Genomic DNA, 16,506 nt, shown 5'->3' with positions numbered 1-16,506 from the left:
CTGTGCATAACTGCTTTGACATTTTCAGCTGTTGTACATACTTTCACTAGTGTTTTATTTGGTACTGTCCGAAGAAGGGTCTCGACCTGAAACGTCACCCGTTCCTTCTCTCCAGAGGTGCTGCCTGTCCCACTGAGTTACTCCAGCACTTTGTGTCCTTTTGTGTATTAACCAGCACCTGCAATTCTTTGTTCCAACAAATGAGCGTAAAGTCCATTTAAAGATAGTCAGGTGATCTCCAATGAGGGAGATGGTAGCTCAGGACTGCTGTCTATTCGGTGAAAGGATGGTTCAGTTGCCTGATAACAGCTGGAAGAAACTGTCCCTGAATCTGGAGGTGTGCGTTTTCACACTTCTGATGGCAGAGGGGAGAAGAGGGAGTGACCGGTGGGTGGGGGGGGGGGGGGGGGGGGGGTGTTGCTTTAATAGACAATAGACAATAGACAATAGACAATAGGTGCAGGAGTAGGCCATTCAGCCCTTCGAGCCAGCACCGCCATTCAATGCGATCATGGCTGATCACTCTCAATCAGTACCCCGTTCCTGCCTTCTCCCCATACCCCCTCACTCCGCTATCCTTAAGCTATCCAGCTCTCTCTTGAAAGCATCCAACGAACTGGCCTCCACTGCCTTCTGAGGCAGAGAATTCCACACCTTCACCACTCTCTGACTGAAAAAGTTCTTCCTCATCTCCGTTCTAAATGGCCTACCCCTTATTCTTAAACTGTGGCCCCTTGTTCTGGACTCCCCCAACATTGGGAACATGTTATCTGCCTCTAATGTGTCCAATCCCCTAATTATCTTATATGTTTCAATAAGATCCCCCCTCATCCTTCTAAATTCCAGTGTATACAAGCCCAATCGCTCCAGCCTTTCAACATACGACAATCCCGACATTCCGGGAATTAACCTAGTGAACCTACGCTGCATGCCTTCCATAGCAAGAATATCCTTCCTCAAATTTGGAGACCAAAACTGCACACAGTACTCCAGGTGCGGTCTCACCAGGGCCCGGTACAACTGTAGAAGGACCTCTTTGGTCCTATACTCAACTCCTCTTGTTACGAAGGCCAACATTCCATTGGCTTTCTTCACTGCCTGCTGTACCTGCATGCTTCCTTTCATTGACTGATGCACTAGGACACCCAGATCTCGTTGAACTCCCCCTCCTCCTAACTTGACACCATTCAGATAATAATCTGCCTTTCTATTCTTACTTCCAAAGTGAATAACCTCACACTTATCTACATTAAACTGCATCTGCCATGTATCCGCCCACTCACACAACCTGTCCAAGTCACCCTGCAGCCTTATTGCATCTTCCTCACAATTCACACTACCCCCCAACTTAGTATCATCTGCAAATTTGCTAATGGTACTTTTAATCCCTTCGTCTAAGTCATTAATGTATATCGTAAATAGCTGGGGTCCCAGCACCGAACCTTGCGGTACCCCACTGGTCACTGCCTGCCATTCCGAAAGGGACCCATTTATCCCCACTCTTTGCTTTCTGTCTGTCAACCAATTTTCTATCCATGTCAGTACCCTACCCCCAATACCATGTGCCCTAATTTTGCCCACTAATCTCCTATGTGGGACCTTGTCGAAGGCTTTCTGAAAGTCGAGGTTCACCACATCCACTGACTCTCCCTTGTCAATTTTCCTAGTTACATCCTCAAAAAATTCCAGTAGATTTGTCAAGCATGATTTCCCCTTCGTAAATCCATGCTGACTCGGAATGATCCCGTTACTGCTATCCAAATGCTCAGCAATTTCGTCTTTTATAATTGACTCCAGCATCTTCCCCACCACTGATGTCAGACTAACTGGTCTATAATTACCCGTTTTCTCTCTCCCTCCTTTCTTAAAAAGTGGGATAACATTTGCTATCCTCCAATCCACAGGAACTGATCCTGAATCTATAGAACATTGAAAAATGATCTCCAATGCTTCCACTATTTCTAGAGCCACCTCCTTAAGTACTCTGGGATGCAGACCATCAGGCCCTGGGGATTTATCAGCCTTCAGTCCCATCAGTCTACCCAAAACCATTTCCTGCCTAATGTGGATTTCCTTCAGTTCCTCCATCACCCTAGGTTCTCCGGCCCCTAGAACATTTGGGAGATTGTGTGTATCTTCCTCAGTGAAGACAGATCCAAAGTAACGGTTTAATTAGTATTGCTAATGTAGGAATCCTCACTTCCACACGAGTAAACTCTATTTCATCATTTACTCGTATGTAGAAAAGGCTGTTGGATTTGGCATAGGGTGTAAAAGTAAGCCAAGCTGACAACCGGAAAGGACATAAAGTGCTGGAGTACCTCAGCAGGCCAGGCAGCATCTCTGGACAACGTGGATAGGTGAGATGGGATTGTGCGGCACGGTGGCACAGAGGTAGAGTTGCTGCCTGACAGCGCTTGCAGCGCCGGAGACCCGACTCGATCCCCACGACTGGTGGTGTCCGCACGGAGTTTGTACGTTCTCCCCGTGACCTGCGTGGGTTTTCTCCGAGATCTTCGGTTTCCTCCCACACTCCAGAGACGCATATGTTTGTAGGTTAATTGGCTTGGTGTAAATGTAAATTGTCCCCAGCGTGTGTGTAGGACAGTGTTAATGTGCGGGGATCGCTGTTTGGTGCAGACTCGGTGGGCCGAAGGGCCTGTTTCTGCACTGTATCTCTATCTAAACTAAACTAAACTAAACTTAGGTGATGCTTCAGATCGAGACCCTTCTTTTTGCATCCACTTTGTGTCTTTTGTGTATTAACTAGATTCTGCAGTTGTTTGATAACTGGATTTGCTTATTTAAATCAGGAAGATATTGATGAAGTGAACATTGTGTACCATAAACATGCTTGATCTGAGTTTTAATTGCTATTTAATACAAGCTATTGTCACCCGAGATTTGCAATTTGTCAAAGCATCACCTGGGAGAAATATATTTTTCAATTCCACTGCATTTCATCAAGAACTGTGTCATATTTACAGTAAGTAAACTCTGAATGAAAGGTTAAGTAAATTGCAGACAAAACCTATCCCGCAAATCTTATAAAAATGTTGAGCTTTGACCCAGTATTCTACTCAACACTTAAAGGAGGAAATCCTTTATCGCGACTTCAGAGAAGTTGGAATAATTTGCCGAATTCGCTTATCAGCAGCAGAACGTTTCCTGTCTCTGCGTCTAATTCATTTCATGCCACAGCTACTCACTTTGATTTGGAGCTACATTGCCACACAAGGGAAGAACAGTAAAATATTATATTCCCAAACTACGCTCCAAAATTTTAAACTCAGAAAATCCTTGTTTCTTTTCACATTGGCTTCATCATTTCTTGGTAAAAGGTGTGTTTTACCTCGTTTATGAATCCAGTTCTAACCGTACCTTTTTGGCCAGGTTCGAATGTGCTTCCTTACATCAGGCAACACGCAAAGATCTGAAGTCTTCCCAAATCACATCACAGCGCTCCCTTCCCAAGTTGTACAAGGCAGGGTTCACACTCGTTCTAGGATGTCCTACCTTCGCATCCACTCCTTACACACCAGGAGCAATGTTACTGCGGCCAATTGACCTGCATAACTGCTGGGATGTGGGGGAAACTGGAGCAACAAGAGGAAGCTCACAGGGTCACATATAAAATTCTTAAGGGATTGGACAGGCTGGATGCAGGAAAAATGTTCCCGATATTGGGGGAGTCCAGAACCAGGGGTCACATTTTAAGAATAAAGGGTAGGCCATTTAGGACTGAGATGAGGAAGAACGTTTTCGGCCAGAGGGTAGTGAATCTGTGGAATTCTCTGCCACAGAAGGCAGTGGAGGCCAATTCACTGGATGTATTCAAGGGAGAGTCAGATACAGCTCTTAGGGCTAACGGAATCAAGGGGTATGGGGAGAAAGCAGGAACGGGGTTCTGATTTTGGATGATCAGCCATGATCATATTGAATGGCGGTGTTAGACAATAGACAATAGGTGCAGGAGGAGGCCATTCGGCCCTTCGAGCCAGCACCGCCATTCAATGTGATCATGGCTGATCATTCTCAATCAGTACCCCGTTCCTGCCTTCTCCCCATACCCCCTGACTCCGCTATCCTTAAGAGCTCTATCCAGCTCTCTCTTGAATGCATTCAGAGAATTGGTCTCCACTGCCTTCTGAGGCAGAGAATTCCACAGATTCACAACTCTCTGACTGAAAAAGTTTTTCCTCATCTCAGTTCTAAGTTAGGTTTGTATGTTTCACAAGAAGAACATGTAAACTCCACGCAGTTAGCACCCGAGGTCAGGATCGAACCTGGGTCTCTGGCGCTGTGAGGCAGCAGCTCTACCCGCTGCACCACTGCACTTGAAAATATATTGAAGTAATCTTCACCGGATTAATTCCTTTTAGTAGAAACATGTCAATGGCTGCCAAGTGTCCGCTTTGTGCCTAAGCATGCTCAAACTAAACATCGTAAAAGTCAAATGCAATGATTAGTGTCTGAGCCCTTCAGATTCATATTCTACCAACGGAGTAGCAATTAACTGCTGCAAACCCGACAAAGTGCTCAAAATAAAATTAATTAACCTGGGTTATGATTACAAGTCTTAGCAACATTTGGGATAATGCCCCTGTTAACATTCATCTTTCAGTTTTACTTCACCTTTTAAATTAGGTTGTTGGAATTCACCACTGACTCACCAGGGTCATGTGGCAATTGTTCATTTTGGAATTTCTTTTATACTGAAGCAGTTCTCCAGAGGATTTTCAATTCTGGACATCTGCCTGTTGACTCAATTTGAAAACCTAAATCCCATCAACAGAAAACGATGCTCTTTTGACCTAAAGAGCATCAGATGGAGTTAGCACAAGCTTTGCATCTCCCTCTGTGGAAGTGTTTTTGAATACCATTCACTGTCCATTTACTGACTCACTGAGTTCACGTACCTCTGATGTTTGATGCAACCTGACACATTCTTTAACAGCTGGCAATGCCGGTTAAAATATAGTGCTTTTGTTTTTAGAAAAGGTCTCTCTCTCTCTCGCTACGTTTTATGTGAATTCTGAAAGGGAGGTTTAAGACGCCCTTTCAAAGCTGAAGGTTGAAATGTGGACAGCTTTAGATTAATCTCTGAGGATAGCCAGAAGGCAAATAGCAAAGGACAAGTTGAAAGCCTATTTACGAAGTAAATTAATGGGGTAAGGGAACTAGAACGTTTTTTTGCTTTCAAAGGCTATTACTAACTCACCTAATTAGAAAACTGCTGATGTCTCATCAATGTCAGTATCGATGTTTTGTGCCACCTGACTAGAAATTAGAAACAGATTCATGTGGACATAAACTTAGAAACAAGGAACTGCAGTTGATGGTTTACAAAAACAAAGACACAAAGTGCCGGAGTAACTCAGCGGGTCAGGCAGCATATCTGGAGGACATGGATAGGCGACCTTTCGGATCCAGACCCTTCCTCAGATTAATTGTACTGGTGGGGAGAAAGCTGGAAGAGAAGTGGGCGTGGGACAAGGCATAGTGAGTGATAGGTGGATACAGGTGATGGCCAGGGGGGGGGGGGGGGGGGGGGGGGAGGGGCTGATAGGCAGATGGTCGGACAAAGGCCAGAGATGAAAAGTCAAAAAACAGTCTTAATCTGTCTGCCTCCCAACCCCCTCCCCTTTGCCTGTGTTCACCTATTATCTACCATGCCTTAGATTTAGAGATACAGCGCGGAAACAGGCCCTTCGGCCCACCGGGTCCGTGCCGCCCAGGGATCCCTGCACACTAACACTATCCTACCCCCACTAGGAACAATTTTTACATTTGCCCAGCCAATTAACCTACATACCTGTACGTCTTTGGAGTGTGGGAGGAGACCGAAGATCTCGGAGAAAACCCACGCAGGTCACGGGGAGAATGTACAAACTCCGTACAGACGGCGCCCGTAGTCAGGATCGAACCTGAGTCTCCGGCGCTGCATTCGCTGTAAGGCAGCAACTCTACCGCTGCGCCACCGGGCCGCCCTACCAGGCGGAAATGCCTGGAAGTGGCTCAACTGGGGAGATCTTGAAAGAACCACCAACAACCGAGTGAGGTGGGGGTCATTTGTCAATGGCTTATGCTCCCTAGAGGAGCAAAGGGCTTAAGAAGAAGAAGAAGAAGGTGTGAAAACGAGACATCAAAGGAGATGGAGACGAAGGAAAATGTAACATTGTTAGCTAGGGGTAGATGACAACGAAGCAAACTGCGGTAAAGTTTAATCAGGGGGCCAGTCAGACTGGTCGGAGAACTAGGGAGGGGGAGGGATGGAGAGGGAGGGAAAGCACGGGTTACTTGAAATGAGAGAAGTCGATATTTAAACCACTGGGGTGTAATCGCTTGTGGATGGATTTTCTTGGAAATTTAATATTCTTTAACTTTTCATCTCACAGCTTCCTGTTCTGATAACTTCCTCTTCCAGTTGTTCATGTCATGAGATGATTATCTGCTTTCAAGATGATTTATTGGGAATGAGTAAACTCTGATTCATCGCCAGTTGGGGAATCCATCTTATGAAACACCATTAAAGAGTGAACCAGCCACAACTAAGCTAGGGGTTGAAAGTAGGAATGGCGTTTCAGTTTGCCTGTTGCCCACTTGTATGCCCCACTGGTGCCCATTTTGACATAGTAGGCAGGAATGTTTATTTCAACGTGTTTATAAAACAATTGTCAGACATTGTGCCCCACCAACTGAGGGCGTAACTGGGTGGCGCAGCTGGTAGAGCCGCTGCCTCACAGCGCCAGAGACCCAGGTTCGATCCTGACCTCGGGTGCTGTCTGTGAGGAGTTGGCGCGCTCTCCCCGTGACTGCGTGGGTTTCCCCTGGGTGCTCCAGTTTCCTCCCACATCCCAAAGATGTGCGGGCGGGTTTGAAGGTTACTTGGCCCTCTGTAAAATGCCCCCCAGTGTGCAGGGAGTAGATGGGAAAGTGGGATAACGAAGAACTAGTGTGAGCGGGTGATCAATGGTTGCCTTGGACTCAGTGGGCCAAAGGGCCAGTTTCCGTGCTGTATCACTAAACTAAAATAAACCAAACTTAGTTTAGAGATACAGCGCGGAAACAGGCCCTTTCGGCCCACCGGGCCCGCGCCGACCAGCGATCCCCGCACATTAACACTATCCTACACACACTAGGGACAATTTTTACATTTACCAAGCCAATTAACCTACAAACCTGTACGTCTTTGGAGTGTGGGAGGAAACCGAAGATCTCCCACGCAGAAAACCCACGCAGGTCACGGGGAGAACGTACAAACTCCGTACAGACAGCACCCGTAGTTGGGATCGAACCCGGGTCTCCGGCGCTGCATTCGCTGTAAGGCAGCAACTCTACCGCTGCGCCACCGTGACCGCCCCTAAACTAAACTCCCCAGGCCTTTATAAATTGCCCCTCGCGTGCAGGCAGGGGATGGGAAAGTGGACATTAAACTAGTGTGACCAACAGTCAATGTTGATTCAGTGGGCAGAAGAGCCTGTTTCCATGCTGTATCTCTAAACTTAACTTGGAATCGAAAAGAAAACCTTTCACCTGTTTTCGTTTTTCCTCTCGGTCTTTCTTTATCTGTAACCCAAACACCGTTTAATTTTTGAATCTATTGAATTTATTTTATAAGTAAGATCTATTGAACTTACTTCATTAATAAAAATAGCTTTATTTTTTAATCTATTTATTTATTTTAATTTATCTGAAGTTTGATTTTTGCAATATTCCCAGGGAAATGACAGTGCTGGTGAGAAGGATCGAAGAAGGATCTTGACCCAAAACGTCACCCATTGCTTCTCTCCAGAGATGCTGCCTGTCCCGCTGAGATACTCCAGCATTTTGTGTCTACCTTTAATAAAGATCTTCTTTCATCAGAACAGTCCTATCCATCCACGTTTGTTTACGGGCTCTGTGTGTGTGTGTGTGTGTGTGTGTGGGTAAAATGAATGGCAGTCATTTTAATCTGTCAGTACCTCGTGAAGCTGAATTTCTGGCATTTGTCAGTTTAATGTTTCATTAAGTGACGACTGCGGCATAATTTGTGACAGAGATAGATACTGAAGAGACAATAAATTGTGTCCACGCCTCCCTGAACATCTGATAGTTGCCCTCCGTCCTCTCACACCACCCCACCAAACATGCTTCTCCCAGCTCAGCGGTGTTAACCTATCGGGTCAGATACACAACTCACGGCTCCGGTTTTGTCTGAAGTGTCATACCTGAGATTGCACACATTAGGGCAGGGTATTGCAGAGATGTCTAAACCTGCAGAGGCACAGGCTACAGCAGAGTAGGCTGTCGGAATGAAAAGGCAGATGGGTGAAAGGGGAGAGGGAATAAGATACATTTCACGTCAGAAGGTCACGAGTGAAAGGAGCAGAATTAGGACATTCGGCCCATCAAGTCTACTCTGCCATTCAATCATGGCGGATCTATCTATCTCTCCCCTAACCCCATTCTCCTGCCTTCTCCCCATAACCCCCGACTCCCGTACTTATCAGGAATCTATACATCTCTGCCTTAAAAATATCAGTTGATTTGGCCTCCACGGCCTTCTGCGGCAAAGATTTCCACAGATCCACCACCCTCTGACTAAAGAAGACACTGGAATTTAGAAGGATGAGAGGGGATCTTATTGAAACATATAAGATTATTAAGGGGTTGGACACGTTAGAGGCAGGAAACATGTTCCCAATGTTGGGGGAGTCCAGAACCAGGAGCCACAGTTTAAGAATAAGGGGTAGGCCATTTAGAACGGAGATGAAGAAAAACATTTTCAGTCAGAGAGTTGTAAATCTGTGGAATTCTCTGCCTCAGAAGGCAGTGGAGGCCAATTCTCTGAATACTTTCAAGAAAGAGCTAGATAGAGCTCTTAAGGATAGCGGAGTCAGGGGGTATGGGGAGAAGGCAGGAACGGGGTACTGATTGAGAATGATCAGCCATGATCACATTAAATGTCGGTGCTGGCTCGAAGGGCCGAATGGCCTACTCCTGCACCTATTGTCTATTGTATATTGTCTAAGACAGCTCTATGCAAATGCTGTGCTACAATAGTGGGGCGTCACGGTGGCGCAGCGGTAGAGTTGCTGCCTTACGGCGCCAGAGAGCCGGCATCGATCCCGTATACGGGTGCTGTTTGTACGGCGTTTGTCCCTTCTCCCCCTGACCTGCGTGGGTTTTCCCCGGATGCTCCAATTTCCTCCCACACTCCAAAGACGTACAGGTTTGTAGGTTACAGTATTCGGCTTGGCAAAAATTGTAAATTGTCCCAAGTGTGTGTTGGATAGTGCTAGGAAGTTATGGGCCAAAGGACCTGTTTCTGTGCTGTATCTCTGGAAAAAATGAAAACTCCAATGCTGAGAAGCATATTCTGCACTCTGTATCTTCCCCTTAGCTCTATCTATTTTACTTGTTTGACTTGATTGTATGTATATATTCTATATCTAATCTGTTTGGACTAGCATGCGAAGAAAGCAAAGCATTTCACTTTACGCTGGTACACGTTGCAACAATAAACCTAAACATAAACCTGGATATGGGTTGCTTTTCCATTCCCTGCATGGATGCTGCCTGACCCATTGAGTTACTCAAGATCTGCTCAAAATTCCAGCATCTACAGTTCATTGTGTCTCTGGAGAAGTTACTGTTGTATCTTCTCCTTTGCTCTACCTAATGTATCTGCATTTGGTTTGATTGCATTTATGTGCAGTAGTTTGTGATTTGCTTGGATAGCATGCAAAACAAAGCTTTTCACTGTACCTCGATCGGTACATGGTTCAGGGACAGTTTCTTCCCAGCTGTTATCAGGCAACTGAATAATCCCACCACAACCAGAGAGCAGTGCTGAACTACTACCTACCTCATTAGAGAGGGACTCGGACTATCCTTGATTGGACTTTGCTGGCTTTACCTTGCACTGAACGTTATTCCCTTATCATGTATCTGTACACTGTAAATGGCTCCATTGTAATCATGTATTGTCTTTCCACTCACTGGATAGCACGTAACAAAAGCTTTTCACTGTACCTCGTTACACGTGACAATAAACTAAACTAAACTAAACTTAACTTAACTAAGCATATGACAATAATAAACGTAAACCCTTTTAGCAAGGGTATGCTGCCGACCAACATAATTTGTATGATTTTATTCCAGAAAGACAGTATAGATGTTATTTTCATTGTTTGTTATTCCTTCTTGGCACCACTGATTGTTATTGAAATATTTTTTTATCAACGTTTTGCAATCCGTGAAAGCTTGAAATGTTGACCTGAATATTGTGTGGGGGAGCAATGGAAGGTTTTCCATATTATATTACAAAGAATCATAGGTTAATAGATGGGAGAAGAGTAGATTTAGTCGGGCTTAATAGAAAAACAGGAGGTGAAATTAGGTTAGAATGGAAAATGATGAAAAACAATGGAAAACATTTAAATGTGTAGGAAGGAACTGCAGATGCTGGTTTAAACCGAAGATAGACAAAAAATGCTGGAGTAACTCAGCGGGACATCTTTGGAGAAAGGGAATGGGTGACGTTTCGGGTCGAGGTTCTTCTGAAGAAGGGTCTGAAGAAGGGTCTCGACACGAAACAAAAACATTTAAATGATGGCCTTTAAATGATGTCAAAACATTGAAATGATGGCACAGGAAAAGTAGGTTTCCATTGAAAGGAACAAACAGGTTAAGCAGTCACGATGCCTCATGGTTGAATGAAAACCATAAAGAAATACTCAAGAGCAAGGAGGAGAAATCGTGTTCAGCACAAAGAATGGAGAGTAGTAAATGATGTGAAAGTTAAGGGATTAGCATGAAATTCAGATTAAAACCAAGTTGACAAATGAGAACTACAGCTTAAGTAATGAAGGATCACAAACTAAATGTTACTATAGTTTATACTTAAATGAATAAAAAGGGAAAGGGCCATTAGGGCAGGCAAGGCAATGGCAGAAATATTAAATTATTATTTTGTATTGATACTTCACAGGAAGATGGGACTAGTGGATTTGAAATTGGATAATGAGTAACGAGGCAAAGAGGATTCAAAATAAAGGCGATCTATTTAAATAAACAAATAGGATACGATCTGAATTTCCTATAGGTTATGTGATATGTTTATTTAAGATTAGTTTAGTTTAGTTTATCATCATGCATATCGAGGTGCAGTGAAAACATATATATGTGGAATTATAGACAAGTAGTTACCATTGGTGTTAGGGGACAAAAAGTAATCTTCACTCAAGGAGAGAATAGAATAACATTTAGAAATAATAACAGTAAGAATAAGTGGTCATGAAGGAGTTTAAAATGGAAGGTCTGAAGAAGGGTTCTGACCCAAAATATTGCCTGTCCATTCCTTCTACGGATGCTGCCTGACCCACCGAGTTCCTCCAGCACTTTGTATTTTGTCCAAGATTCCGTCATCTGCAGTTCCTTCTCCTTAAAATGGAACCTATTGCCTGACCAACTTCATTTTTTTTTTGTTGTAATGATAAGGAATTCTGGTTTATACCAAAGACAGGCAAAGAATTCTGGAGTAACTCAACGGGTCAGGCAGCATCTCTGGAGACAATGGACAGGTGATGTTTTGGATCGGAAACCTTCTTCAGACTGAAGAATGGTCCAGGTCCAAAATCGAAGATATCACAAAATGCTGGAGTATCTCAGCGGGTCAGGCAGCATCTCAGGAGAGAAGGAATGGGTGACGTTTCGGGTCGAGACCCTTCTTCAGTCCAGATCCAAAACATCACCTGTCCATTATCTCCAGAGATGCCGCCTGACCTGCTGAATGACTCCAACATTTTGTGCCTAACTTCGTTTTTTTTGTTTGTTTTTGAATGGAGAGTGCAGCAAATATTAATGTCATTCATTTAGGTGTTTTTTTAAGGATTTTGATGGGGAATCAAATAATTGATTAATGAATAAGGTCAGAGGAGATGAAATGTTGCTGCATGGATTAGTAGTGGGTTCAAGATAAGACGCAGAGACCTTGAGAAAAGGATGGCACGGTGGCGCAGTGGTAGAGCTGCTGCCTTACAGCGCCAGAGACCCGGGTTCCAACCTGACCACGGGTGCTGTCTGTACGGAGTTTGTACGTTCTCCCCGTGATCTGGGCGGGTTTTCCCTGAGTGCTCCGGTTTCCTCCCACTTCCCAAAGACATTACAGGTTTGTAGGTTAATTGGCTCGGTATAATTGTAAATTGTCCCTAGTGTGTGTAGGATAGCGTTCGTGTGCGGGGATCGCTGGTCGGCGCTGACTGAGTGGGCCAAAGGGCCTGTTTCCGCGCTGTATCTCTAAACTAAACTAACACTAGGAGGTAGTGAAGGAAGCTGGATTGTGATGTTCCAGACATATTAGTTCTGGGATCACGGATGTTCACATTTCCTATTGATGATTGAAATTTTGGAATCAAGAAAACTATTTTCTATATTTATGGATGACAGGAGAGGGGAGCTTGTGTAGGAAAATAACTGCAGATGCTGGTACAAATCGAAGGTATCACAAAATGCTGGAGGAACTCAGCAGGTCTGGCAGCATCTAGGAGAGAGGGAATGGGTGACGTTTCGGGTCGAGACCCTTCTTCAGACTGAAGGAAAAAAATAACCTTGCTCCCTAATGTAAGAAAATAACTGCAGATGCTGGTACAAATCGAAGGTATTTATTTCACAAAGTGCTGGAGTAACTCAGCAGGTCAGGCAGCATCTCAGGAGAGAAGGAATGGGTCTGAAGAAGGGTCTCGACCCGAAACGTCACCCATTCCTTGCTCTCCAATGTGATAGTTTAGTTTCATTTAGTTTAGTTTAGAGACACAGTATAGAAACAGGCCCTTTGGCCCACCGAGTCCACGCGGACCAGCACATTAACACTACCCTACACACACATTTTATACCAAGCCAGTTTTAACCTACAAACCTGTATGACTTTGGAGTGTGGGAGGAAACCGGGGCTTTAAGAGAAAACCCATGCAGGTCATTGGGAGAATGTACAAACTTCGTACAGCCGAGAGAACCCTAGTCAGCAGTGTTGCAGTGCCAATTTTTTTAGGTGCAAGGAGCTGTCAGTGGTGCCGGAGCGACCGCTGTTAAGTTCCCCCTCTGGTTACAATTCCCCGTTGTTTATTCTGGCACTGCACTCCCATGTAGTCAGGATCAAACCCGGCTCTCTGGCGCTGTAAGGTAGTAGCTCTACCACTATGTCACCGTGCCGACCTTAACTTAATCCAAAATAAAAACTTGATAACGAGAAAAAAAAACGTTGACGTTTTTAGTTTTTAGGTTTAGAGATACAGTGCAGAAACAGACCCTTCGGCCCGTCGAGTCCGCGCTCGACCAGCGATCACTAGCACTATCCTACACACTGGGGGGGGGGGGGGGGGGGGGGGCAATTTACAACTTTCGCTGAAGCCAATTAACCTACAAACCTGCAGGTCTTTGCAGGAAACCGGAGCACCCGGAGAAAACCCACGCAGGTCACGGGGAGAACGTACAAACTCCGTACAGACGGGAAAAGTGCAGCCTTGCTTATGTAATTTGATGCATAATCAAAAAAATTGATAACGAGAAGAGGCTGCTTTAATCAAGTCAAGTCAAGTCAATTTTATTTGTATAGCACATTTAAAAACAACCCACGTTGATAAAGTGCTGTACATTTGATTAGGTTCCAATAGAAAAAAAAAAAATGTGACCTGCTGTTAAATCATGTTGCTTCACCTGGGTCAAGATAATCAAGCAAACTGGACAGTTTTTGTTGGCAGACGGATCCTTCAAAGAGTTTTTCTTGTCGAAAATTCAGGAAATTCGGTTTTACAGAATGACAGCTTTCTTATATCAGAAGCAACTGGGGCAGAAAATCATCCAAACCACAACGTGCGGACAGGGGAATTGTATCATTCGTCCCTGTTGCAAGCCACAGTTGTGGTTTTACAAACACAATGGGTTAATGGTTCTTTGGCAACTAGCTGCACTGTGCTGATTGATGGCTGGTAAAAATAAAGGCAGAAAGTGCCCAGGAATTTGAAATCGAACCATCAACATTCTTTGATTAAAACTTCTACGTTACCAGAATCCTTCTCAATGGCAATTATAACCGCAATTCCAAAAACAGGGAAAGACCCTTTAAAAGCATCTTCTTATAGACTAATATCGTTGTTGAATGCAGATTATAAAATAGTTGCTAAGCTTTTGGCAAGGAGATTGGCAGAATTTTTACCTAAGCTGGTCAAAGAGGACCAAACTGGATTTGTCAAAAAAAGGAGATTATCTGATAATGTAGCAAGATTTATGTATTTTACATTTAGCACAGAAAAGAAAGGAATTGAGTGTAGCAGTTGCTTTAGATGCTGAAAGGCGTTTGACAGGTTAGAATGGGATTTTTTATTTAAAGTATTAGAGAAGTATGGATTGGGGAATGGTTTAATTCTCTATTTTTTAATCAAAGATATGCTTCGTGACGTTAATGGTTCACCATTTGCCAAGGCGGCGTTCTCACTGAACGAAAACTAAAGTTGAACATCTTACGAAAACATTCAGCACTTCAGGCGAGACAGATTGCATTGTTGACATGCCATTGGAAAGTTACCGATGCGCAGTGAAAACACTAAGATTGATTTAAAAAAAAAACCAAAACCAGATAAGAAGAGAGGATTAACGTTATTGTCTGGTTAATAAAAGCTGGAATCACCCAGTATTGTCTTACCTTCGATCAAAAGGAGCCTCCACTGAATGCAAAATAATGTTGTCAAAACTCCAGGGTGCATTTTTATTCCTTCTGAGGACGATATTCCTGGACTGCACTTAATCGCAATGCAAGTTATGTTCCTATTTATAAAAAAAATAATTCAGTGCAATCCCGAAAATGCACTCAAAACGTCCCGAAGAGGCAGGTGTTGTGCCTTGTCCTAACTCAGACCTTGGAGATTCTCGCTTGGCGAAACTTTCCCAGTCTTTCCACCGTTTCTGGGACTCTTCATCATAGCTCCAGCACGAAGCAAGTGACACTGAAGGGGAGAGGAACGTTGTGTCAAAGTGGCTTGGTCGTTTCCTATCTGACTTGCACAGCCAGATGAAACCCGAGCTGTTTTGAAGTGAGGCTAGCTAGGCTGTTTCCCAGCAGTGTGCGGGTCTTTTATAGTGCAGGAAAGTAGAACGGAAAGTAGCTCAGTCAATCTCTGCAAGAGGGAGCCACTTAGTGTCAGAACCCGAACAGCAGCCCACACCAACTAGATAGGTTGAGCTCTGGGGGCTGGTGGAATCAAGGGATGTGGGGAGAAGTTGGGCACAGGTTACTGATTGTGGATGATCAGCCATGATCACAATGAATGGCTGTGCTGGCTCGAAGGGCCAAATGGCCTCCCCCTACACCTATTTTCTATGTTTCTATGAGTTCCGAAATACACTGCAACAACATTGAGATGCCTTCACACGAGACCCGTGATGCTTTCACTGAATGTTTTCAATAGACAATAGACAATAGGTGCAGGAGGAGGCCATTCGGCCCTTCGAGCCAGCACCGCCATTCAATGTGATCATGGCTGATCATTCTCAATCAGTACCCCGTTCCTGCCTTCTCCCCATACCCCCTGACTCCGCTATCCTTAAGAGCTCTATCTAGCTCTCTCTTGAATGCATTCACAGAATTGGCCTCCACTGCCTTCTGAGGCAGAGAATTCCACAGATTCACAACTCTCTGACTGAAAAAGTTTTTCCTCATCTCAGTTCTAAATGGCCTACCCCTTATTCTTAAATTGTGGCCCCTTGTTCTGGACTCCCCCAACATTGGGAACATGTTTCCTGCCTCTAACGTGTCCAACCCCTTAATAATCTTATACGTTTCAATGGCATGTCAACACTTCACTGTGTCTCGCTTGAAGTGCTGAATGTTTTCGTAATATGTTCAACTTAGTTTTCGTTCGGTGAGAACGGCGTTTGGCAAATGGTGCACCGTCTTTATGATCATCCTTGTGCATTCTTTTCCCCCTCTTAAACAGGCAAAAAGTACATAGCTTTAAATTTGGAAGTAGTCAAATGCAAACGCACTCACTGATCGGGTGGACCCGGTGGGCCTTCCGAAAGGGCCTGTTTCTGCGCTGTGTCTCTAAACTCTGAAGGGTTCTTTTCCTGCTTAGTTTAGTTTAGAGATACAGCGTGGAAACAGGTCCTTCGGCCCACCGAGTCCGCGCCGACCAGCGATCCCCGGACACTAACACTATCCTGCACACTCCAGGGACAATTTATACCAAGCCAATTAACCTACAACCCTGTACGTCTTTGCAGTGTGTGAGGAAACCAAATATCTCGGAGAAAACCCACGCAGGTCATGGGGCGAACGTACAAACTCCGTACAGACAGCACCCGTAGTCAGGATCGAACCCAGGACTCTGGCGCTGTAAGACAGCAACTCTACCGCTGCACCACCGTGATGCCCTTTATCTGACTCTCATCTGCCTGCACATGATCCATATCCCTCCATTCCTTGCTATATCCATGGGCCTATCTAATGGAAGATAGACACAAAATGCT

General features: G+C 44.6%; 1 protein-coding gene across 2 annotated transcripts in view; it reads right to left on the bottom strand.

Annotated features, from left to right (window-relative positions):
* kdrl (kinase insert domain receptor like) overlaps positions 1-16,506 on the bottom strand; it is a 234,052-nt gene that overhangs the window by 150,355 nt on the left and 67,191 nt on the right. The window contains exon 2 of one of the 2 annotated variants that reach the window (XM_078412567.1): positions 14,684-14,805. The exons of the other annotated variant lie outside the window; for it this stretch is intronic. Within the exon in view, the coding sequence (XP_078268693.1) occupies positions 14,684-14,805 (122 nt within the window). The remainder of the gene's footprint in view (positions 1-14,683; positions 14,806-16,506) is intronic. 2 annotated transcript variants of the gene reach the window in all.

Source organism: Rhinoraja longicauda, chromosome 15 (assembly GCF_053455715.1).
Source record: "Rhinoraja longicauda isolate Sanriku21f chromosome 15, sRhiLon1.1, whole genome shotgun sequence".
Taxonomy (NCBI): domain Eukaryota; kingdom Metazoa; phylum Chordata; class Chondrichthyes; order Rajiformes; family Arhynchobatidae; genus Rhinoraja; species Rhinoraja longicauda.
This window is presented reverse-complemented; position numbering and strand designations above follow the sequence as displayed.